This window comes from Carcharhinus amblyrhynchos, chromosome 8 (genome assembly GCF_965287045.1).
Source record: "Carcharhinus amblyrhynchos chromosome 8, sCarAmb.v2.hapA, whole genome shotgun sequence".
Classification (NCBI taxonomy): Eukaryota; Metazoa; Chordata; class Chondrichthyes; order Carcharhiniformes; family Carcharhinidae; genus Carcharhinus; species Carcharhinus amblyrhynchos.
This window is the reverse complement of record NC_137331.1, coordinates 71,612,293-71,637,370: the sequence shown is the minus strand read 5'-3', so window position 1 is coordinate 71,637,370 and position 25,078 is coordinate 71,612,293. Positions and strand designations below refer to the sequence as shown.

The window sequence follows — 25,078 nt, the reverse complement described above, 5'->3', positions numbered from 1 at the left end:
AATAACCTTACACTTCTGATATTATTTACTATCTTGTTGACCACTCAGTGAATCTGACTATATCTCTTTGCAACCCCTGTTTTCCCCAGTGCTTTCTTTTTCACCCAGCTTTGTATCATTAATGAACCTAGATACTCTGTTTCTTCATTTAAGTAATTAGTATAGATTATAAACAGCTGAGGCCCCAACACTGATCCTTGCAGCACTCCACCAGCCACAAGCTGCTAACCTGGCAATGCCTCATTTCTGCCCACTCACTGTCTCCTGTCCAGTAGGCAATCCTCCATCAACATTAATATATTATCCCTAGCTCCATGAGTCCTTATCTTGCTGACTGACCTTTCACATCGTCCCTTATTAAAGTCTTTTGGAAATCCAGGTATACTATATTTACTGGTACCACTTTATCTACCTTTATTGTTACATCCTCAAAAAAACTCTAATAAATTTGTCAGACAGGATTTTTCCTCTGTAAAACCATTTAATGTGTTCTAATCGTACTATATTTTCCTAAGTGCATTGTTAAGACTTCCTCAGTGATTGATTCCAGCATTTTTCCAACAGCTGACTGACTTGTAGTTCCCCCCTTTCTTGAAAAATAGCAAAGCATTCAGGCTTTTTAGAAAAGCTGAACCCAAGATTTCTGAAGATTCACAATCTTGAGTGAAGAAATTTCTTCTCGCCTTTGTCCTAAATGATTGACCCCCTTATACTGAAACCCAAGGGTGTAAGAAAGCTCTGAAATTTGTAACATTCAAAGGGAGTTTTGAAATATAAAATATGGATTAGAATTGTATAAAAATTGGACTTTTTTTGCTGAAGAATTCGTAACATAAGCATTAAAACAAAGAACAACCCAGCACGGGAAACAGGCCCTTCGGCCCAACGAGCCCGCGCCGCCACATCGCCCTACACCTATTCTACCCTGCATGTCTACGAATGGGACCCTACTCAGTCAGATTCAGGGAAGAAATAGTGTCAATTTGGTGGAAACCAATTAGCCTAAGAGCACATCTTTGGGGTGTGGGAGGAAACCGGAGCACCCGGAGGAAACCCACGCAACCACAGGGAGAATGCGCAAACTCCCACAGACACAGGCCCAAATCCATGTATCTGCACAGCTAGCAGTGCTAGTCACTGAGCTGTTGTGGAGCCCGTCTATCGGTCCAGGATCAAGCACACACACCGACATGAAGTACTAGGCCACTCCTGGACTTCCAAGAGCAGCCCACGCACGACCCGCCGTGTGCATGCCCCTCGCTTGACATGAGGTGGACCTCCACCTGTGGAATAAAGACAAAAAAATTAATCATACAGCCTGCCCTTCCGGTGTCTCCCGAGGTTTAACCCTATTTAATAGCCCCTACCATATCCCTCCATTCTCGTTTCACTCATGTGCCTATCTAACTGCATCTTAAACGAGTCCAACGTTCCTGCCTCCACCACCCTACTCGGTAGCGCATTCCAGACCCCCACAACTCTCTGCGTAAAGAACCTTCCTCTTACCTCCAAATTATACCTCCCCCCCTCACCCTTAAGTGATGACCTCTTGTGTTTGTACCCAGTCTAGGGAGCAGTCTCTCACTATTAACTCTATCTATTCCCTTCAGTATCTTATATACCTCTATCATGTCCCCTCTCAATCTCCGTCTTTCCAAGGAGAATAGCCCCAGTCTCTTCAATCTCTCCTCGTAACCCCGTCCCCCCATGCCAGGCAACATCCTGGTAAACCTCCTCTGCACCCTTTCCAGAGACTCCACGTCCTTCCGGTAATAAGGTGACCAGAACTGGACGCAGTACTCCAAATGCGGTCTAACCAACGTTCTGTATAACTGAAGCATTAGACAGCAGCTTTTATACTCTAAGCCCCTTCCTATAAAGGCTAACATCCCATAAGCCTTCCTAACAACGTTCTCCACTTGTGACGCAACCTTCATGGATTTGTGAACCTGCACTCCCAGGTCTCTCTGTACGTCTATACTCCTAATCGGCCTACCTTTTATCACATAGCTCCTCTCTGCATTATTCCTTCCAAAATGCATCACCTCGCATTTGTCAGGATTAAATGCCATCTGCCACCTATCTGCCCACTGCACCAACCTATCTATATCCTGTTGTATCACCTGACAATCCAGTTCTGTACCCGCCAACCCTGCCATCTTGGTGTCATCAGCAAACTTGCTGATGACACCACCTACTCCCTCTTCTAAGTCATTTATGTAGACTACAAAGAGGAGAGGTCCCAGTACCGAGCCCTGCGGCACACCACTGGTCACTGGCCTCCAGCCCGACAAGGTACCCTCCACAACTACCCTCTGTCTCCTATTTCCCAACCAGTTCTCAATCCACCTAGCTACCTGGCCTCGTATCCCATGCGCCTTAACCTTTTCTACCAGCCTACCGTGAGGGACTTTGTCAAACGCCTTACTGAAATCCATATAGATGACATCAACGGCTCTCCCATCGTCAACCGTTTTTGTCACCTCCTCAAAGAATTCCACCAGATTCGTAAGGCAAGACCTCCCTCTAACAAAGCCATGTTGCGTATCCCTAATCAGATCGCAACGCTCCAAATGCTCATACATCCTATCCCTAAGTATTTTTTCCATTAACTTCCCTACCACCGACGTCAAACTCACCGGCCTATAATTCCCAGGGTTATCCCTACTACCTTTTTTGAACAACGGGACCACAATAGACCCTTATTTAAAAATCACCCTTTGGCCAAATTAGAACATAAGAAATAAGAACATAAGAAATAGGAGCAGGAGTAGGCCACCTAGCCCTTCGAGCCTGCCCTGCCATTCAATAAGATCATGGCTGATCTGTCGTGTCTCAGTTCCACATTCCCGCCCTCTCCCCATAACCCTTAATCCCCTTGCCTATCAAAAACCTATCAACCTGCGTCTTGAAAATATTTAGCGAGGCAGCCTCCACCACTTCAACAGGCAGAGAATTCCAGAGATTCACCACCCTTTGAGTGAAGAAGTTCCTCCTCAACTCCGTTCTAAACCCCCCCCCCCCCACCCCCTTTATCTTGAGGCTGTGCCCTCTAGTCCTACTGTCCTTTCTGAGCGGGAAGAGCCTCCCCACCTCTATCCTATCCATCCCATTCATCATCTTATATATCTCAATGAGTTCTCCCCTCATTCTTCTAAACTCTAACGAGTACAAGCCTAGTTTATTCAGCCTCTCCTCATAGTTCAACCCCCTCAACTCCGGTATCAGCCTAGTAAACCTCCTCTGCACTCCCTCCAAGGCCAAAATATCCTTGCGTAAGTGCGGCGACCAAAACTGCACACAGTACTCCAGCTGCGGCCTCACCAGTGCCCTGTACAGTTGCAGCAAGACCTCCCTACTTTTATATTCAATCCCCCTCGCTATGAAGGCCAGCATCCCATTCGCCTTCCTGACCACCTGCTGCACCTGCAGGCTGGGTTTTTGCGACTCATGCACAAGGACCCCGAGGTCCCTCTGCACCGTCGCATGCTGCAGTTTTTCGCCACGTAAGTAATAGTCGTTCCTACCATTATTCCTACCAAAGTGGACAACTTCACACTTGCCAACATTAAATTCCATTTGCCAGTTCCTGGCCCATTCGCCCAGCCTATCTAGATCCCTCTGCAGACTTTCCACACCCTTCGCACAATTTGCCGTTCCACCAATCTTGGTGTCATCAGCAAATTTCGACACCATACACTCGGCTCCCTCCTCCAGATCATCTATATAAATGGTAAATAGCTGAGGCTCCAGCACTGACCCCTGGGGCACTCCACTAGTCACCAACCGCCAATCCGAATAGCACCCATTGACCCCCACTCTCTGCCTCCTATTTGACAGCCAATCCCCTATCCACGCTAACACCCTACCCCCAACTCCATGCCCCCGACCTTCTGTAATAACCTCTTGTGCGGCACCTTATCAAATTAAGTTATAAGATTACTTTTAAAAAGAATATTCTATTTCATATTCAAGCAGTTGGTGTTCTGTGCATCTAAATAATTTGAACTACTAACTCTTCAGCATGCGGCAAATATCAATGCAGTGCAACATTTAAGTTAAATTGTGCTATCTTTCTCTATCTAATTTCAGCATGTTCCTGAAAGACAGCGATGTAGTTTCAGTGCAGAAGTCATTTACAGAAAACTTCAGGTATGAACAGATTCATTTAGCTTATATACTTTTAAAAATGCCATGGTACATTATCAACATTTTCTATGCTTTTAGTGCTACTGAGAATATATTTAAACATCTGTGGTAGACCTCTCATGTCTGTGTCAAAAGGCTGAAACTTCAAGTCATGCTCCAGAAATTTGTGTGTGATTGCAGTGTAGTGCTGGGGGTTGATTGACTGCCTGCAATGCCAGAATGTACATGAAGTGTCAAACCAAGGTCCAGTCTACCCTTTCAGGTGCAGTTAATTTATCCCATCAAATATTTGAAGAAGAGCAGGTGAGTTTTCCCTGGTGTCTTGGCCAATAGCTATTTCTCAGTAAATATCACTAAAATGTTGTTGGTCATTAATACATTGCTATTTATATGATCTTGCTGTATGCAACTTGGCTGGTATATTTCCCACATTATGACGGAGTACAGTGCAATTAGTACATCATTGGTAAAGTGCTTTGGGAGATCCTCAGTTTGGAGAGGCACTATATAAATGTAAATTGTTTAATGTTATTTTATGCAATTTATTCAATTATTTGAATTTTTCTGCTCATCTCTGCATGATTTGGCTGTTGTTCTTTCTGAAAGTTGGCTATCCTAGATTATTCCTTGGATCATCACATGGATCTATAAATCATTGTTTATTTGTTCTTGAATTTAGCTTTCCAAGAGCATCCCTGCTAACATGATTAGAATAACTGGTTTATCCTTCTTTGTCAAATGATACATTAATGATTCTTCCATTCTCAGGATCAGTATGTTATAAGCTGGATCATTGATTATCATATTCCAACATAATTTTAGACTACAGGTGACCATGCTGTAAGAGCTGACTGGAATTCACCAGCACTGGGAAGGCAAAATTTACCAGATCAATCAATGCATTACTCTGCTGTTTAAAAATAATGTGCTAAAAAAGCATATCTTTGTTCAGAAATTTGAGTTCCATTCTGTTGTATTTATTCTGTGTTCAAAATGGACACTCTGAACAAGGTTGTTCATGTGTTTACATAAAACCATAAGAAATAGGGGCTGAATCATACAGCATTGCAAGCAGGACTGGGCCATGCAATCACTCAATTCTGCGCCACCGTTCAATACAATCATGGCTGATCTTCTGCTCAACTCCACTTTCCTGCCCGCTCTCCATTTCCCTCGATTCCCTGAGAAACCAAAGATTTTGTCTTACTCAGCCTATTTCTTATGTTCTTATGTTATGAATATACTCTGTTGGAGCATCCAGAATCTCTGGGGTAGAGATTTCTGAAGATTCACAATCTTGAGTAAAGAAATTTCTCCTCGCTTTAGTCCTAAATGATTGACCCCCTTATACTGAGACTATGTTGCCATGTTCCTGATTTACCCGCCAGGGGAAACAGTCTGTGCTTATCCTGTCGAGCCTTTCAGAATCTTGTATGTTGCATTGAGATCACCTCACTCTTTGAAACTCCAGATGTTATGGGCTGTGTGTCACGAATGTTATTTGCTACTTTTCAACCTACTCCTGCAAAAGTTACATGGGCTGTTCCAATATTGGAGAAGTAAATGGAGCGGAATATTAAAATTGCCAGCTGACAACTCCACTACCAACCTTATGCTGGAGGATTGATGGAATAGTTCGGGAGCTTGGGCTGAGGACATTCCTGCAGTTATATCCTGGTTGGAGTAAATTACTCTGACAATTGTGGCCATCTTATTTGGTGTGGCTCCAAGTACTGGCAGGTTTCCTTCACTTGGCCTCCTTGGTTTTATAGCTGGTTGGATGCTGTTATGATGTCAGGAGCAGCTGCTCTGATCTTTCTTTTGGTATTCAGTTCCTGCATTCATATATTAAGACTGTGTTACGATCTGGAGCCAAATGACAGAATCCAAACTGCGTTGGTGAATTGATGATTGTTTCTGTCGCTTTACTTGTTTATCAAATAGAGGCTAATAAGGGGTATTGGCTAGTTAAGTTTAAACTGCTTCTTGCATAAGGGCATGCTTGGGCAAATATCCATATTGCCTGGTGGGTGCTACTACCATTACTATGCTTGAACTGTTACACACAAAAACCAAGGTTAATCTTTATTGTGTTGGCACATAAAAACCTTGAATAACTTTGTTTTACTGGTAGATTGCTTTTTGGATATCAACCGAAAATATATCAATCGTGGTTGTATATTCACAAAGTGTTTACTGCAGTATTTTTTTTAACAGGGACAAACTGCCAATTTCCAAATAAATAAGGACTTTTGGTTATTTGTGACTGATTCAACACTTCAGTCTGCAAGTCATGATTCTGGAATACCCAGAACTATCTCAGTCTGTGTAAGCCCATTTTGTGTTCTGGATACTGTTGTTATTAAATCACTCAATGATGAAACGTCCAGCAACATCTCCTTCAAGGATGCTATAGTTGAAAAAGGTAACACCTAGTTTCAGTGTATTCTTAAAATGTATTTTCTTTGGTTAACTCAATAAATTGACACCTAAAGAATTGTGAAAAGAGAACCTTATACCAAACACTTGTTTAATTGAAAAACTGAAATGAATTTTAAGTGTTAGATTTAGGAAGGAAGAAAAAAAATACAAAGGATAAACATTGGATGAACATAACAATTGCTTATATTTATAAAGAGCAATTCCTATACTAGATGTCCCTGAGCATTTTGTAGTGGAATAAGAGGAACAAATGCCAAGCATGAGAGAGAAATTTGGAGAGGTGCTTGCAGGCCAAATCAAAAAGATGAATATTAAGGAAGATATTGAAACGAAATTAATAATTAGATGAAGCTCAGGAAGAGAGTAGGAATGAGAGATCTACCACCAATGATAAAATGAAGAAGAGGAGCCGGTTAAGAAACTAGCAAAAAGCAAATCAAAAATCGTAATGCCTGGGTTACCGCAAGCAAGTAAATGTAGAAATAGGAGGATTGCACCAATGAATGTGTGACTGTCGAGGTGGTGCAGCAGGGATGGTTTTAGATTCCTAGGACATTGAAGCCAGTTCTGAAGAAGATGGGAGCTGCATAAGCTGGACAAATTGAACCTAAATACAGCTGGAACCAATTTTCTCACAAGAAAAATTTCTCATGCCATTTGGGAGGGCTTAAACTAAATTGGCAGGAGATGATACTGAAAAGGAATACCAATGTGCACAGAGAATTGGAAGAGACAAATAGTACTAAAGTAAGAAATGTTAAGAAGTGAGATCAGGATAAGAGGGAGTACAATAACGTTTAAATTAGGGTTACAGTCTATGTAATGTGAAAACAGGGAGTATGGTAAATAAGATTGGTGAGCTACATTCATAAATAACAACATGGAAATTGATGCAGCAAAAATGTAGAGGCAGAACTGGGTACTAAGTATTCCTGATACAAGGTGTTCAGGAAAAATAGGGATGGAATGAAAGAGGAGGGATGGCAGGTCAAGACAGTACTAGAAAAAGAGACTATCCCGAAGGATTAAGGACAGAGTCTATTAGGAAACTAAGAAACAAAGTTACAGTTATACTATTGATACAATCAAGGTGCAAGATGTGGAGAAGCAAATTTGTAAGGTGATTTCAGGGAAGTAAATGAACTATAGCACATTGGTATTCCTTTTCAGTATTATCTCCTGCCAAGTTAGTTTAAGCCCTCCCAAATGGCACTAGAATTTTTTCTCACTAGGAAATTGGTTCCAGTTGTCTTCAGCTTCAATCTGTCCAGCTTGTACAGGTCCCATCTTTTTCGGAACTGGCTCTAATATTCTAGCTGTAATGGGTGGGGATGTTAATTATCCAAATATAGACTGTGATATCAGTAGTGTAAAGAGCAGAGAGGGGCAAGAGTTCGTGGATTTTGTTCAGGATAATTTTCTACATGAGTATGTTTCCTGTCCAATGAGCAAGGAGGCATTACTGGACTTGGTTCCTGGAAACAAGGTGGGCCAAGTGGTTCAAACGTGTCAGTGGGGAAACATTTAGGACACAGTGTTCATTGTATCAGAATATTTAGGTTCGCTATAAAAATGGACAAGGAGCAATCCAGAGTAAGAATAATTAATTGGGGAAGAGCTAACTTCAGTGTGGTGAGAATGAACCTAACCCAGATCAACTGGAATCAAATATGAGCAGGCAAAACTGTAACTGAACAATGGACTATCTTTAGAGAAGAGATAGTTTAAGTACAATGAAGGTACATTCCCACAAAGGGGAATGGTAAGGCAAATAAATTCAGATTTCGTAGGATGATAAAAGAGACGAGGGTAATATGAAGCAGAAAAAGGATGCATATGACAGATGTCAGATGGATAGTACAATTTAGAATCAGGCTGAATAAAGAAGGTTCAGGGGTGAAATGAAAAAAACAATATGAGAAGCAAAATGAGATCATGAGAAGAAACTGGCAACTAATACGAACAGAAATCCATAACTCTTGTGGAGCATTTAAATAGCGAAAGGGTGATAAGAAGAGGTGTAAGGCTGATCAGGGATCTCAAAGGAGATTTACACATGGAGGCGTTAATTGCTAAGGTACTAAATAAGTATTTTGCAACTGTTTTTACCAAAGAAGAATGTGTTTCCCTGGTCATGGTGAAAGAAGATTCAGTTGGGACATTTGGTGAGTTTAAAATCGATGAGGAGGATGTATTAGACAGATTAATTGTGCTTAAAGTTGATGAATTACAAGGATCCTGAGGGAATAGTTTTGCCCGTTTCTGTTGAGTGCTGAAACATCATTGTTACCTCATTATGTTACATTTATTCCATGAGCTGTAACTTTGCTCAAAAGACTGTTGTGCACCACTATATCAAATGCCTTTTGGAAGTCTAACTACGCCACATTAATATAACCAACCCCCTGTGTTACCTCTTCAAAAACTTAAGAAATCCATGCTGACTTTCTTTAATCAACCTGCGTTTGTCCAAGTGACTTCCCCACCACCGAAGTTAAACTCACTGGCCTGTAAATGCTGGGTTTATATTTAACACCCTTTTCTGAACAAGGGTGTAACATTTGCAATTCTCCAGTCCTTGTACTCTAATCCTGGGTCTAAATATGACTGGAAAATTATGGCCAGTGCCTCTACACTTTCCACTCTCATTTCCCTCAGGATATTTGGTTGCATCTCATCTAATCCTGTTACCTTACTAGCATTACAGAATCACAGAACACTACAGTGCAGAAGAGGCCCTTTGACCCATCGATTCTGCACCAATGCATGAAATGTCCTGACCTGCCCACCTAATCCCACTTGCCAGCATTTGGCCCATAGTCTTGAATGTTATGCATGGCATACTCATCCAGGTACTTTTTAAAGGATGTGAGGCATCCTGCCTCCATCACCCTCCCAGGCAGTGCATTCCAGACCACAAAGAAAACTTAACCAATGCCACCACATCAATTTTAACCCCTTCTAGTGCCTGAATTACTTCCTCTTTCATCATAGTCTGGGGAGTGTCTTCTTCCTTGGTAAAAATAGATGCAAAGTATTGATTTAATACCCCAGCCATGCTCTGTGCCTCCATGCATAAATCCCCCTTTTAGTCTCTAATCAGCCCTATTCCTTTTTAGCTCCCTTTTACAATATATATGCCTATACAAGATTTTGGCATTATCCTTTATATTGGCTGCCAGTCTCTTTTCATACCCCATCGTTACTTCTATTTGCTTTTTCACCTCTGAGCCAATATATTTAGCCTGGTTCTCAATTGTATTTTCTACCTGACATCAGTCATAAGCACATTTTAACTCTTCATTTTCATTTCTATTTGTTTGCTATCCAGGCAGCCCAGGATTTGTTTTCCCTACTCTTACCGTTTTGAGGAAATATACTGTGGAACTAGATATAAAATTGGCTAAGTGATAGGAAATATGGATTTTTAAAAATTTGTTTTTGGGATGTAGGTGTTGCTGGCTTAGCTAGCATTTATTGCCCATCTCTAGTTACTCTTAAGAAGGTGGTGGTGAGCTGCTTTCTTGAACTATGACTATAAAGGAACGGCAAGATATTGTCAATTCAGGATGGTGAGCTAATGGATCTTTTAATGGTCAATGAGTGGTTTTTGGGTTGGTGGAAGATGTATTGTGGAGTTCCCCAGGGATTAGTGTTGGGATCTTGTTTTACCTGATATACATGTTAATGACCTAAACCTTGATGAATAGGGCACAATTTCAAAGTGAATGGATGATACAAAACTTCGAAGCATTGTGAGCTGTGAGGAGGATTATGTAAAACTCAAAAAGACATGGGTAAGTTGGTTGAATGGGCAGGTGAAGATGACAGATGAAGTTCAGTGCACCGAAATGTGAATGACTGATTTTGGTAGGAAATACATGAAAAGACAATATAAAATAAAGGGTACATTCTAACAGGATGCTGGAGCAAAGATATCTGATTATACATGTGCATAAATCAATGAAAGTGGCAGGACAGGCTGAGAGCTGATAATAAAGCAAACTGGGCTTTATTAACAGGGTTATAGGGTGGAATTTTCCTGTCCTGCCTGCCATGGGAATTGTAAGCGGGACAGGACCATGCAAAGGTCCTTTGACATCGGATGGGATTTTCAGGTCTTGAGGCAAGCGTGGCCGGACAATCCCGCCCATAGAGTCCAAGAGTAAGGAGGTTATGTTGATCTTGTAAAGATACTGGTTCAGCCTCAGCTAAATTATTGGTCCAGTTCAGGGCACTTCACTTCAGAAAAATGTGAAGGCATTGAAGAGAGTGCAGAAAAGGCTCACAAAAATGATTCCAGGGATGAGGATATGAAGATAGATTGGAGAAGTTGGGGCTATTTTCGTTGGAGAAGAGAAGGCTGAGAGGAGATTTAATAGAGGTATTGAAAATCATGAAATTTCTGGGCAAAGTAGATTCGGCGAAACTGCTCCCACTCAAGAAAACATCAGATACGAGAGGGCACGCTTTTCAAATAATTGGCAAGAGAAGCAAAAGAGATACAGGAAAAACATACAGTGCATGGTTAAGGTCTGGAACACACTGCTAGAGTGTGGTCAGGGCAGGTTCAAAGCGTTCAAAAGGGAATTAGATTATTGTCTGAAAAGAATGTGCAGGTTTACTGGGAGAAGCTGGGCCGCACAGTGGTTAGCACTGCTGCCTCACGGTGCCAGGGACCCTGGTTCAATTCCGGCCTCAGGTCACTGTCTGTGTGGAGTTTGCATGTTGTCCCTGTGTTTGCATGGGTTTCCTCCGGGTGCTGTGGTTTCCTCCCACAGTCCAAAAATGTGCGAGTTAAGTTGATCATGCATGATAGATTGACCCTTAGTGTCAGGTGGATTGGCAGGGTGAATATGTGGGCTCATGGGAATAGGACCTGGGTGAGATTGTGGTCGGTGCAGATTCAATGGGCGAGTTGGCCTTCTTCTGCACAGTAAAGATTCTATGATTCTAAGACAGAAGAATGGCACTGGGCAAATTGCTCATTTGGCGAGCTGGTGCAGACACAATGGCTTCCTTCTGTGCATGAACGATTCTGTGATTGTGTGAGTCTTGCCATAGCCCTGGATGAGGTACGTATATCTTTTGTAAGCATCTGATGCAGGAGAACCTACAGCTGCCTCAGTGATCCTGCAGCACACTTTAAGGATGCACATAGACTAGTCATTGTAACCTTTGACTATGCGTGACCAAAAGGGCAAATAAGAATTTAAAAACACATTTGTTTTTATCAACAGAAACAATAATTGAAAATAAATTCTTGAGTTTGGACAATTCTATTTTTATCATTGATGGAGATGAGGCTTGCTCCATGAATTTTAATGTAACTTCAATCATTTCATTCCTTTTTATGTTGCAATGTTCGTTTCCATTAGATGTTTTCCTTTTTTAAAGTTGTGTTTTTAAAAGATGAATAGAAAAAGAAATGCTGAAGTTCCTTTAGCAGATTTTTTTAACATTCTGAAGAAGTTACTTAAATGTTTCAATTTGGCAGCTGTGCAACTGCAGACCTGTGTAGTCACAATTTCTTAAAAGAGGATAGCAGCATATTTTATTTGATAAATTTATCTCAGTTATTTTCTAAGAAATTCTTTGTGTATTTTCACATAATATCTTGCCATACTGAGAAGTACTTTCTCTTATTGTGTAGATTCTGTTCTGTGTGCTGAGGGTACCGTTCTTTCAGTCCAGAAATTGGAGTTGCAAAATAGTGAAAATCAGGAAATTTTTCCATTGAAGAAAAATATTATACTTGATGAACTCAGTGCTAAGACCTTGTTAAACTCTTTATGTACAGTGCAAGGTGAGACTGTATTTCTACTTTTCATTTGTTCATTTACCCTTAATGATTTTCAGCAACATCGGTGCTGAAAACTAAAAGGAATGTTATAAATACAGATTATTTCCAGAATATTTAAATTAAGAAATGTTCTGTTCTAAAGCACAGAGCATTCCAGGATGCTATACAAGACAGTTTTAAAATACATATCCTCTTCTTGGTTCCACATTCAAACTGCAGACTGTCGCCAATCCCTTTGCCAAAAACCATCCAAATCCTCCAAATGTGATTCCAGTTGCTCCCCAGTCGCTGTTGTCATCTCTTTCCAGATTGCTTCCCATTCCCGGTCACCAGCCCCTCCATTGTCTTCCTTTGTCCTTCAAAAGCCTACTGAAGACCACTGCTAGTGGTGTAGTGAGCTGATAATAAAAAGCTTTTCACTGGCGTAAAACTCAGTATCAGGATGGTGACCTGCAAATTTGTCCAAAGCAGTTTTTGTACAGAAACGATCAAGTTCCATAACTGGTCTGAAAACTCAACTCTCATAACCCATGAATTTTTCTTTATTCTGTTCCCAACAGATGGATTTCACATATTGCAAAACAATAAAGGTTTAAAAATTTACAAACAATTACAGCATGACACTTACCTGTCCTACATTAGTTGCAACAATGGCAATGTGGCTGTCTTTCATCTTGTTCTCCTTCTGTAACAGGAACATAATTGGACGTCACCGTACTGTTTCTGAAGGAACAAACTGGCATTTTTCATGTCCTTGAAATGTTCTAAAGCAGAACATGAGAAATAGAGCAGGAGTAGGCCAATGGGCTTTTTAAGCCTGTTCCATCATTCAATGACATCCTGACTTGTCTACCTTAACACCATCTCCTGCACTACCCCAAATTCCTTGATTCCTTTAGCATCAAATAATATATCGATCTATCTGGTAACATACCAGTTGAGTGTTCACACCTCTTTCAGGTGGAAAATTAAAATGTTTCACCAGCTTTTGAATGAATCCTTGTTCTGAGATTGTGACCCCTAGTTCTACTCCTCCCAGTTAGGGGGGAAATTCTACCTGTCTAGCCCTGAAGAATTTTATATTTATATCAATGAGATCACCTCTCATTCTCCTAAGCTCTGAAGAATATAGGCCAAATCTACTCCAATTCTCCTCATAGGACAATCCACTCATCCTAAGCATGATCTACTGAACTATCGTTGCATTTTCTTCAGGGCGAATATGTCCTTCCAAGACGGCCAAGAGTGTACACAGTGCTCTAGATGTGTTCTCTCTGGGTCCCTATATAATTTCAGTAAGACGTTTTTACTCTTACATGCCAATTTGTCATAATTATTTGCTGTACCTGCATGTTAACTTTTATTTGTGTACTAAACATCCAGGTATATCTGAAAACCAAAATGGTGATAGCTCTCCACGTTGTATTCTATTTGCTGTGTGCAAAGATGTGCAGGTTAGATTGATTGGCCATGCTAAATTGCCCTTTAGTGTCCCAAGATATGTATATTATTGGATTACACAGTAAGAAGCCTCACAACACCAGGCTAAAGTCCAACAAGTAGACCCACAAGCTTTTGGGGTTTGCCCTTTCGTCAGGTGAGTGGAGAGTTCTGATTAGAGGATTAGCCAACAAAATATGTGGGGTTAAAGGGATAGGACAGGGAGTGAGCCTGGATAAGATGCTCTTGTCAGAGAGTCACTGCAGAGTGGATGGGCCAAATGGCCTCCTTTTGCACTATAGGGATTCTATGAGCCTATGATTCTTACCTGTCCATTTAATTTTGTAAATCCTTTTACAGCCATTTTGCTCACAATTTGCTTGAATGGTTCAGTATAAAACAGGGCCATCTTCCCAATTAGGAATATTCGAGAAGGTATTGTCAGCCTATTGAAAGCTACAAGGGGTACCCTTAGATAGATCCTGGCTGCCTTGTTTCTGCAGCTCAGTGTAAAATCTGACTTCAGGTCCCAGCTCCTTTGCAACAAATGAACAGCACTGCCATTCTGTACTAGCAGTCTATCTCAGCAAGTTGCAATGCCTCCAGTGCTTGGTTTAATGGACAATCAGCAATTGGATGGTGGTGGATGGTATTGCAGCTAGAACATATACAGCTATTTGCAAGATGTCATTGTAGTCTTTCTGCAGTGCATTACTACTATATTATTTGTAGTTTTATCTATGAATTGTGTCACAGGGGATCAATGCATAATTGCAAATGTTAAAAGTTTAGAAATGTTACAAATTACATTTTTTAAATTTATATGTTCACTTTTGTTAAGATATCTGTTCACTTTGATTTAATGGCATACATATTACAGAATGTTTTTTCATTTACCAGGGACTGTTGTTGGTGTTGATGAGACCACTGCATTTTCATGGCTTGTTTGCAACAGATGTGAAAATGAAAAACTGGAAAAGAAGCGTGGGGAAGGGTCAGTACACAAAAAAACTGTGGCAAACACATGTCAAGTAATAGTTATTTAAAAGGGAAATGGCACCACCTTTATTTAATATTTCTGTCTTGTTACTACTTTGAGCATATCAAAATATGATACTGCAGATGTGAGGTCTAAAATGAAAATACGAAATGTGGAAGGAGAAACTGGGCTAACATTTTGAGTTGAAATGGTGTTTCTTCAGAACTTCTTAAGAAACTCAACACCATCCAGGAAAAAGCAGCCTGCTTTATTTGCATCCTATTCACCACCTTGAGCATCCATTTCCTCCACTGCTGGTGCACCATGGCCACACTGTGTCTCATCTACCAAATGGATTACAGCTCATGAGTGCTTATTTGACATCACCTTCCCAATCATGATCTCTCCAGCAGTGGTTCCCAACTGCTGTGAAGCGTGCAAGTGTGCGGTGGCCACTGTCATTCTGGCGCACTCACCCTTGCATCAAACCACCCAAAAAGTTGCATCCATCACTGTAGTTATTAAGGACCCCATCAACCAGGGATGCAGTCACATTGATTATTTCTCCTCATCCAGGGAGAAGTCACAGAAACGGACTGCAGATTAAAGAGAACTTAGATATTTTTTCCATAGCTTAATTTGAACTTGCTCCCTTTTGAGTGCCTTAGACTCTAATTAATCAGGCAATGCTGCCTCTTTTTCCCTCTCTCTGTCTCCATGAGTGGCTTTTTGTGATGCATCTTTGAATGAAAGATGAGATAATGTTAGAAGGAGTGAGAGCATCTGCTGATGGTTGGGCCAGGCCCACCAGCATCTCTGGCTGCATGAGTTTGCTGGAAATATCCACATTCACTTTCTCCCCCAACTCGATTTTCAGGTTTGCTGATCACAACAGTCTAATGGGCCGGATCTCAAACAATGATGAGACAGAGTACAGGAAAGAGAGAATCTGGTGAACTGGTGCGAGACAATAATCCCTCCCTCAGTGTCAGTAAAATGAAGGAGATAGTCACCGACTTCAGGGAGCATGAAGGACATGCCCTGTCTACATCAACAGAGATGAAATGGAACTGGTCTAGAGCAGGGGTCTCCAAACTACAGCCCACGGGCCACATCCAGATTGGAGTTTGGAGACCGCTGAGTTTCTATGTGTCCAGAGCACCAACAACCTGTCCTGGTCCCTTTATGCCGACACTATGGTTAAGAAAGCCCACTAGCGCCCCTCTACTTTTCCAGAAGGCTAAGGAAATTTGGCATGTCAGCTACGACCCTCACCAACTTTTAAAGATGCACCATAGAAAGCATTCTTTCAGATTTTATCACAGCTTGGTATGGCTCCTGCTCTGTCCAAAACCGCAAAGGGTTATGAACAAAGCCCAGTCCATCGCATAAACCAGCCTCCCATTCATTGACTCTGTCTACACTTCCCGCTGCCTCAGAAAAGCAGCCTGCATAATCAAGGATCCCACCCACTATGAACATACTGTCTTCCACCATCTTCTGTCAGGAAAAAGATACAAAAGTCTAAGATCACGTATCAACCGACTCAAAGACAGTTTTTTCCCTGCTGACATCAGACTTTTGAAAGGACCTATCTTATATTAAGTTGATCTTTTTCTACACCCTAGCTATGACGGTAACACCATGTTCTACACACTTTTTTTCTTCTCCGTGAATAGTATGCTTTGTATATATAGTGCAAGGAACAATGCTTTTTACTCTATGCTAATACATGTAACAATAATAAATCAAATCAAATCATCTCATTTCATCCAAGAGCTGGCTCATTGGGTGCACAGGACCTGCACTCCCCGCCAAGTCACTGAGACCTGCAGAACCTGGCCACCCCTCAGCTAACACTGACTCTTTACAATCCAAATACTGAATAGACATGTAGTCTGGTGCCCAAGGACTTTGCAGGGAGCTCTGAACAAGGTAACAGCTGAGCTAGACTAGTCTGAGACTGGTGATGATAACACAGGTTCCTTCCAGTTTTAATATCCAAATTTTCATTTCCTCCCCTTGTCTCATCATTCAGGTACTGTGCTTCCCCCGAAATTTAAAAAAAACCTAGAAATCAATACATTATTCCAAGATTGCTATTATACTGTATTCAAATATCTTATTTGTATATCTGAAAACTCATATTGTTCATATTACAGTGAATCATTTTACTGCCGCCAATGTGCCCAATCTGTGATGACACCCCTTACAAAAATGCAATTGGAAGTATTTCTGCAATATCCAGTCCTGCCCCACAGTACTGTCAAAATCAAGGTAAGAATTATTCAATGTTCTAGATCCCAAATGATCCATTGAGAGTAACATCATACATTTCAGTACTTAAATGTTATATTAAATGATTGTTTCATTTCAATATTTAAAAAATACAGTTTGTTGTTCACTATTTTTCCCTGCTGGAGTCTACAGAAGCTGAAAACGTGGTTAAAAGTTCGAAGTTGTGAAGTTCAGTGTCATGACTGGATGCAAGGTTTCTTCCTTGTGCATGAGTCGCAAAAACCCAGCTTGCAGGTGCAGCAGGTGGTCAGGAAGGCGAATGGGATGCTGGCCTTCATAGCGAGGGGGATTGAATATAAAAGTAGGGAGGTCTTGCTGCAGCTGTATAGGGCATTGGTGAGGCCGCAGCTGGAGTACTGTGTGCAGTTTTGGGTGCCGCACCTGCGCAAAGATATTTTGGCCTTGGAGGGAGTGCAGAGGAGATTTACTAGGCTGATACCGGAGTTGAGGGGGTTGAGCTATGAGGAGAGGCTGAATAAACTGGGCTTGTACTCGTTAGAGTTTAGAAGAATGAGGGGAGATCTCATTGAGACGTATAAGATAATGAATGGGATGGATAGGATAGAGGTGGAGAGACTCTTCCCGCTCAAAAAAGACAGTAGGACTAGGGGGCACAGCCTCAAGATAAAAGGGGGGCGGTTTAGAACGGAGTTGAGGAGGAACTTCTTCACTCAAAGGGTGGTGAATCTCTGGAATTCTCTGCCCGTTGAAGTGGTGGAGGCTGCCTTGCTAAATATTTTTAAGACGCGGGTTGATAGGTTTTTGATAGGCAAGGGGATTAAGGGTTATTGGGAGAGGGCAGGAATGTGGAACTGAGCAGCGACAGATCAGCCATGATCTTATTGAATGGCGGGGCAGGCTCGAAGGGCTAGATGGCCTACTCCTGCTCCTATTTCTTATGTTCTTATGTTTTCATGGTATATGGGCATCATGGACAAGGTCAGATTTTGTTGCCCATCCATAATTGCCCTTGAATTGAGTGTTTTGCTAACCCATTTCAGAGGGCGGTTAGGAGTAGTAATAACCCAGGAAGCCAACTAGAAACGAACAATGTTTTATTCATCAAAGCAAAAGTGAAACCACAACCCTGTGGAACATGAAGAGAAGTCCCATCCGGGACAGTAGAACACTGGACCCGCTGAGGGGACTGTCTTACCAAGGGCTCGGGATATGGGTTCCACCTGATTAGGTAATTGCCTTTTACCACGGAAACTCATATTCCATGAGTCCAAAAGGGAATTCCCCATATAAGTCTTGGAGGTTATCACGGGAGTAAACCACATTGCTATGTGTCTGGAGTCACATGTACGCCGGACTGAATAAGGACAGAACAGTTCCTTCTCTAAGGACATTAATGAACCAGTGGGATATTTAAGACAGTTGATCAGTTCTTCGTAAAATGTTTTATGAAGCATCTTATTGCAATGTAATGCTTCTCTCTGGGACAAAGAAGGGAAATCCGCTGACTGATTAGAGTAGTAATAATGGAAGACAAGATCATTCCACCTCTTCACTGAAGGGATTACTTAATAGTAAGCAACTCGTAAAGGGAAATTAAATGTGGAAATTATAGGTAGGAATTTTTTATTTAAAAATTTATGTTTTCTACTCAGTGCTTAATGCCTACTCTAATGCAATTTTAGAATAGAACATTGATTTGATCAGAAATAGGTTGCATAAAATTCAGTTTGAGATTATGATATTAGAACTGGCTATCTTGACATGCATCTTTCTAAGTAAAACAATCATATTTTAGACTAACTTGAAAGTTATCTTTTTAAAGTTAATCTATTTCTATCAAGATCTTCCAAGTTACCTCTTGTCTGGACTATTTTTCCATCCCCGCTCAATTGATTTGCTTCAGTTCACAGGGTGGGATAATCCTGGACCCTCTTTTTTTCAAGAGTTATGATGTGTATTCAGTTGGGACAGTATTACTTGTAAGCATTTTAATTGCAGCTCTATACCAGGATACCACTGAAGGAGTTCCTTCGGGAATCACCTAGGCCCAATCATCTTTAATTGCTTCATCTGACCTCCCTTCCATGATAAGGTCAGAAGTGGGGATGTTTGCTGATGACTGAACAATGTTCAGTAACATTTGCAACTCCTCAGATATTGAAGCAGCCCATGTCCAAATGCAGCAAGACCCGGACAATATTCAGGCTTGGACTGACAAGTGGCAAGTGACATTCACTCTCCACAAGTACCAGGCAATGATCATCTCCAACAAGAGAGCATCTAACCATTTGCTCCTTAGGTGGATTAGCTGTGGTAAATGCATAGGGTGACAGATGGGCGGGGTGGTTGCTCTTTCGGAGAGTGAATGCAGACTTGATGGGCCGAATGGCCTCTTTCTGCACTGCAGGAATCCTATAACCATTTTGGGGGTTACCAGTGACCAGAAACTGAACTGGACTACCCATATAAATATTGTGACTACCCATATAAATATTGTGAATACCAGATTAGGTCAAAGGCTAGGAATTATTTGGTGAGTAACTCAGTCCTGACTCCCCAAAGTCTGTCCATTATCTGCAAGGCAAGAATCAGAAACGAAATAGAATATTCTCCACTTGACTGGATGAGTGCAGCTCCAACAACACTCCAATAAGCTCGACACCATCCAGGACAAAGCAGCCCACTTGATTGCTACCCCTTCCACAAATATTCAATGCCTCCACTATTGACAGAACAGTGCAAGCCATGTGTACCATCTACAGTATGCACTGCAGGAACTCACCAAGGTTCCTTAGGACCACTAATATCTAGAGGGATAAGAGCAGCAGATACTGGAAACACCACCACCTGCAGTTTTCTCTTCAAGTCAGTCACCATTCTGACTTGCAAATATAGCACTGTTTCTTCATTGTCACTGGGTCAAAATTCTGGAACTCCCTTCCTAATAACACTGTCAGTTTTTCTACACCTTAGGGACTGCAGCAGTTCAAGAAGGCAGCTCACCACCACCTCCTTGAGGTCCAGCCAGCAACGCCCACATCTGATAAAAATGAATTTTTAAAATGGGCCAATAGGAAGTATTGCTTAACACACAAACTTTCATTGTCAAATTTCTTTCCACTTCAAACAATTTGGTAACTTGGCCTGCCCTACTTAGTAGCTCAACCAAGAAGCTGCTATACTCAGTCATTGAAGATACAATTAGAAGATAGTATACAGAACATAGAACAGTACAGCACAGTACAGGCTCTTTGGCCCTCAATATTGTGCTGAGCTTTGTCCGAAACCAAGATCAAGCTGTCCCACTCCCTATTATTCTGGTGTGCTCCATTGCCTACCCAATAATCACTTGAAAGTTCCCAAAGTGTCGGACTCCACTATCACAGCAGGCAGTCCATTCCACACCCCAACCACTCTCTGATATGTCTTGATGAGTTAAATCTGGAATTAAAATGCAGAACCTTTGAAACAGTAACCATGCATTGAAAACTTGCCTGCTGAATTATTGAGCCAACCAGTTGAAGTTCTATGAGTCATATGCCTTGGTGCCTATTTGTACATGGAATGTAATAGTGAAGAAAGTGAATGAGGAAATTTTGAACATCAAAAATAATAATTAGAATGGTATGTTCAGTAGAATTTTAAATATTCAGAAACAAATAGAAAATCAAACTTTGCCAAAGATATAAGAACAAGGAACAAAGGAAATTACAGCACAGAAACAGGCCCTTCGGCCCTCCAAGCCTGCACTGACCATGCTGCCCGACTTAACTAAAACCCCCTACCCTTTCAGGGTATCTATTCCTATCCTATTCATGTATTTGTCAAGACACTCTTTAAAAGTCACTACCGTATCTGCTTCCAGTACCTCCCCCAGCAACGAGTTCCAGGCACCCACGACTCTCTCTGTGTAAAAAATCTGCCTCACACATCTCCTTTAAACCTTGCCTCTTGCACCTTAAACCTATGCCCCCTAGTAATTGACTCTTCCACCCTGGGAAAAAGCTTTTGACTAACCACTCTGCCCATGCCTTTCATAGAGTCATAGAGGTTTACAGCATGGAAACAGGCTCTTTGGCCCAACTTGTCCATGCTGTCCTTTTTTAAAACCACTAAGCTAATCCCAGTTGCCCGCATTTGGCCCGTATCCCTCTACACCCATCTTACCCATGTAACTATCTAAATGCTTTTTAAAAGTCAAAATTGAACCCGCCTCTACTACTACCTCTGGCAGCTTGTTCCAGACACTCACCATGCTCTGTGTGAAAAAATTGCCCCTCTGGACACTTTTGTATCTCTCCCCTCTTGCGTTAAACCTATGCCCCCTACCTTTGGGAAAAGATATTGACTGTCTACCTTATCTACGCACCTCATTATTTTATAGACCTCTATAAGATCACCCCTCAGCCTTCTACGCTCCAGAGAAACATGTCCCAGTATGTTCAGTCTTTCCTTATAACTCAATCCATCAAGTCCCAGTAGCATCCTAATAAATCTTTTCTGCACTCTTTCTAGTTTAATAATATTTTTTCTATAAAAGGGTGACCAGAATTGCACACAGTATTCCAAGTGTGACCTTATCAATGTCTTGTACAACTTCAACAAAACGTCCCAACTCCTGTATTCAGTGTTCTGACTGATGAAACCAGGCATGCCAAATGCCTTCTTCACCACTCTGTCCACCCGTGACTCCACTTTCAAGGAGCTATGAACATGCACCTCTAGATCTCTTTGTTCTGTAACTCTCCCCAATACCCTACCATTAATTGAATAAGTCCTGCCCTACTTCAATCTACCAAAATGCATCACCTCGCATTTTTCTAAATCAAAGTCCATTTGCCATTTGTCAGCCCACTGGCCCAATTGATCAAGATCCCGTTGCAATTGGAGATAACTTTCTTCACTGTCCACTATGCCACCAATCTTGGTGTTTTCTGCAAACTTACTAACCATGCCTCCTATATTCTCATCCAAATCATTAATGTAAATGACAAATAACAGTGGAACCAGCACTGATTCCTGAGGCACACCGCTGGTCACAGGCCTCCAGTTTGAAAAACAACTCTACAACACCCTCTGGCTTTTGTGAAGAAGCCAATTTTGTATCCATTTAGATACCTCACCCTGGGTCCCATATGATTTAACCTTGGAATCCAGGAATGGAATGGGAATTCTAACTGTTGATTCAGGTTGTTGTTTGGCATAAAAATTATATATGTTGAATTAATCATAGAATCAAAGAATCCAGTAGTGCAAAAGGAGGCCATGCGGCCCATTGAGTCTGCACCGACCACAATCCCATCTAGGCCTATCCCCATAGCCCCATGCATCTACCCCTGATATTAAGGGGCAATTTACCATGGCCAATCCAACTAACCTGCATATCTTTGGACTGTGGGAGGAAACCTACACAAACATGGGAAGAACATGCAAACTCCACACAAGCAGAGACCCAAGCCGGGATCGAACCCGGGTCTCTGGTGCTGTAAGGCAGCAGTGCTAACCACTCTACCGCGGTGCCGCCCCATTAAGCTAAATTCTGGAAAATGTACCTATATATTATTAGTGTTACAATGGGATCTATTTTGTTGGGTGAAGTAAATTGAGACGCAAAAGATCAGAATATATGAATGAAGTTGCATCAGCTATGAAAATAATCCAATTAGTGCCACTGGAGATGTGGTAATTTTTTTCTTTATGGGATACACTTGAATCCCGTAGGAATCTGACTATATTTTGTTTCTGACCTTTTATTTCCCATTACAGCTTCTAGAACAAAGCATTTCATCTCTTCTGCTGTGTTGCTCCAAAGATGAAGGGGTAAGTTAGTATTGTGTATAATTTGAAGTTGGCAAACGTTAATTTCTTTGGAAAGCCACTATGTGAAAATTAGCTGTATATTGAAGTGTCTGCATTCAACCATTTTAAAATGGTAGAAATTCAGAGATTCCACTCATTATTTAATTCTCTTTTCCAGAAGTGGCATTTTTCAATTTCACAAACTAGAATGATCCTAGTTACTCTTGATAGGCTGCATGTTTAATATTTTAATATTTAATATGTTGCAGCACTTGGATTGCATGTTAATATATGAGTTGGAACTTTATGGTCCCCACCAGTAAAGGCCAGGGTCTCATAAAATAAGTCATATGGCTGATGGCTGCCTACTTGCTCACCCCTGACCAGTCTCCCATTTTAAGGGGTGCACTGGAGTCATTAGGTAGCTATCGTACCCTTACACCTATTGAAGCCTTCATGTGGCCAATTAATTTTCCACTGCTATTTTACTTGTGGAAGAGGGAACCCCAGGCCAAGCAGGTAACCTGGCAGCTTTACTCTGCAGGCTGATGTCAGGCAAGGGTGAATCCCTGTGCCCATCATGCGCACCTTCCTTCCAGTGCCAAACCTCCCTTTAACCCTCCATTAAGCTTCTGAAGTCAAGCCCCTCAAGCACCTCATTCCCCTCACAGAGGCCACTGACACCCAGGACTTGTGATGTGGGAATGCCGGCGTTGGACTGGCGTAAACACAGTAAAAAGTCTGACAACACCAGGTTTTAGTCCAACCGATTTATTTGATAATACTCACAAGCTTTCGAGGGGACTGCCTCTTCGTCAGGTGAATGGAGAGTTCTGGCCTCAGACAGAACTTTACTGCAGGTTAGGTGTAAAGATTCGCATTCTAATCAGTAATCTCTAAACTGTCTGTGCTTTATATGCTCTGTCTACTCCTGCTCCTATTTCTTATGTTCTTATGTTCTTGTCCAGTATCCAGTAACTCCTGTTTTTCAGGGAGCAGCTGTGGTCCCAGAAGCAGCCATCACTTGGCATCGCTGGGACTTACAGATGGCTGGCAGCTCTTTAAGCTGGGACTTCCTCCCTTGTGGGATGGACTTCTCACCCTTAGTCCATTAACATCCACAGAAAGTTATATGGCTGCAGACCAAACTGTAATAAGAACATAAGAACATAAGAAATAGGAGCAGGAGTAGGCCATCTAGCCCTTCGAGCCTGCCCCACCATTCAATAAGATCATGGCTGATCTGTCGTGGCTCAGTTCCACTTTCCCGCCCTCTCCCCATAACCCTTAATCCCCTCTCTTATCAAGAACCCATCAACCTGCTTCTTAAAAATATTTAGCGAGGCAGCCTCCACCACTTCAACGGGCAGAGAATTCCAGAGATTCACCACCCTTTGAGTGAAGAAGTTCCTCCTCAACTCCGTTCTAAACCGCCTCCCCTTTATCTTGAGGCTGTGCCCCCTAGTCCTACTGTCTTTTTTGAGCGGGAAGAGTCTCTCCACCTCTATCCTATCCATCCCATTCATCATCTTATACGTCTCAATGAGATCTCCCCTCATTCTTCTAAACTCTAACGAGTACAAGCCTAGTTTATTCAGCCTCTCCTCATAGCTCAATCCCCTCAACTCCGGTATCAGCCTAGTAAACCTCCTTTGCACTCCCTCCAGGGCCAAAATATCCTTGCGTAAGTACGGCGCCCAAAACTGCACACAGTACTCCAGCTGCGGCCTCACCAATGCCCTATACAGCTGCAGCAAGACCTCCCTACTTTTATATTCAATCCCCCTCGCTATGAAGGCCAGCATCCCATTCGCCTTCCTGACCACCTGCTGCACCTGCAAGCTGGGTTTTTGCGACTCATGCACAAGGACCCCGAGGTCCCTCTGCACCGTCGCCTGCTGCAGTTTTTCGCCACGTAAGTAATAGTCCTTCCTACCATTCTTCCTACCAAAGTGGACCACCTCACACTTGCCAACATTAAATTCCATTTGCCATTTCCTGGCCCATTCGCCCAGCCTATCTAGATCCTTCTGCAGACTCTCCACACCCTCCGCACAATTTGCCTTTCCCCCAATCTTGGTGTCATCAGCAAATTTCGACACCCTGCACTCGGTTCCCTCCTCCAGATCATCTATATAAATGGTAAATAGCTTGTCAGGGTTGTATTCCCTACTGATTGTTCAGGTGTTGGGAAATCAAGCCAGCTG

General features: G+C 41.9%; 1 protein-coding gene across 5 annotated transcripts in view; it reads left to right on the top strand.

The window, feature by feature from the left end:
• spidr (scaffold protein involved in DNA repair) overlaps nt 1-25,078 on the top strand; it is a 304,782-nt gene that overhangs the window by 275,928 nt on the left and 3,776 nt on the right. For all 5 annotated transcript variants that reach the window (XM_080194248.1, XM_080194245.1, XM_080194244.1 and 2 more), the window contains 6 exons: nt 4,093-4,152; nt 6,367-6,574; nt 12,245-12,397; nt 14,735-14,828; nt 16,976-17,090; nt 22,839-22,892. In XM_080194248.1, the coding sequence (XP_080050374.1) occupies nt 4,093-4,152; nt 6,367-6,574; nt 12,245-12,397; nt 14,735-14,828; nt 16,976-17,090; nt 22,839-22,892 (684 nt within the window). The remainder of the gene's footprint in view (nt 1-4,092; nt 4,153-6,366; nt 6,575-12,244; nt 12,398-14,734; nt 14,829-16,975; nt 17,091-22,838; nt 22,893-25,078) is intronic.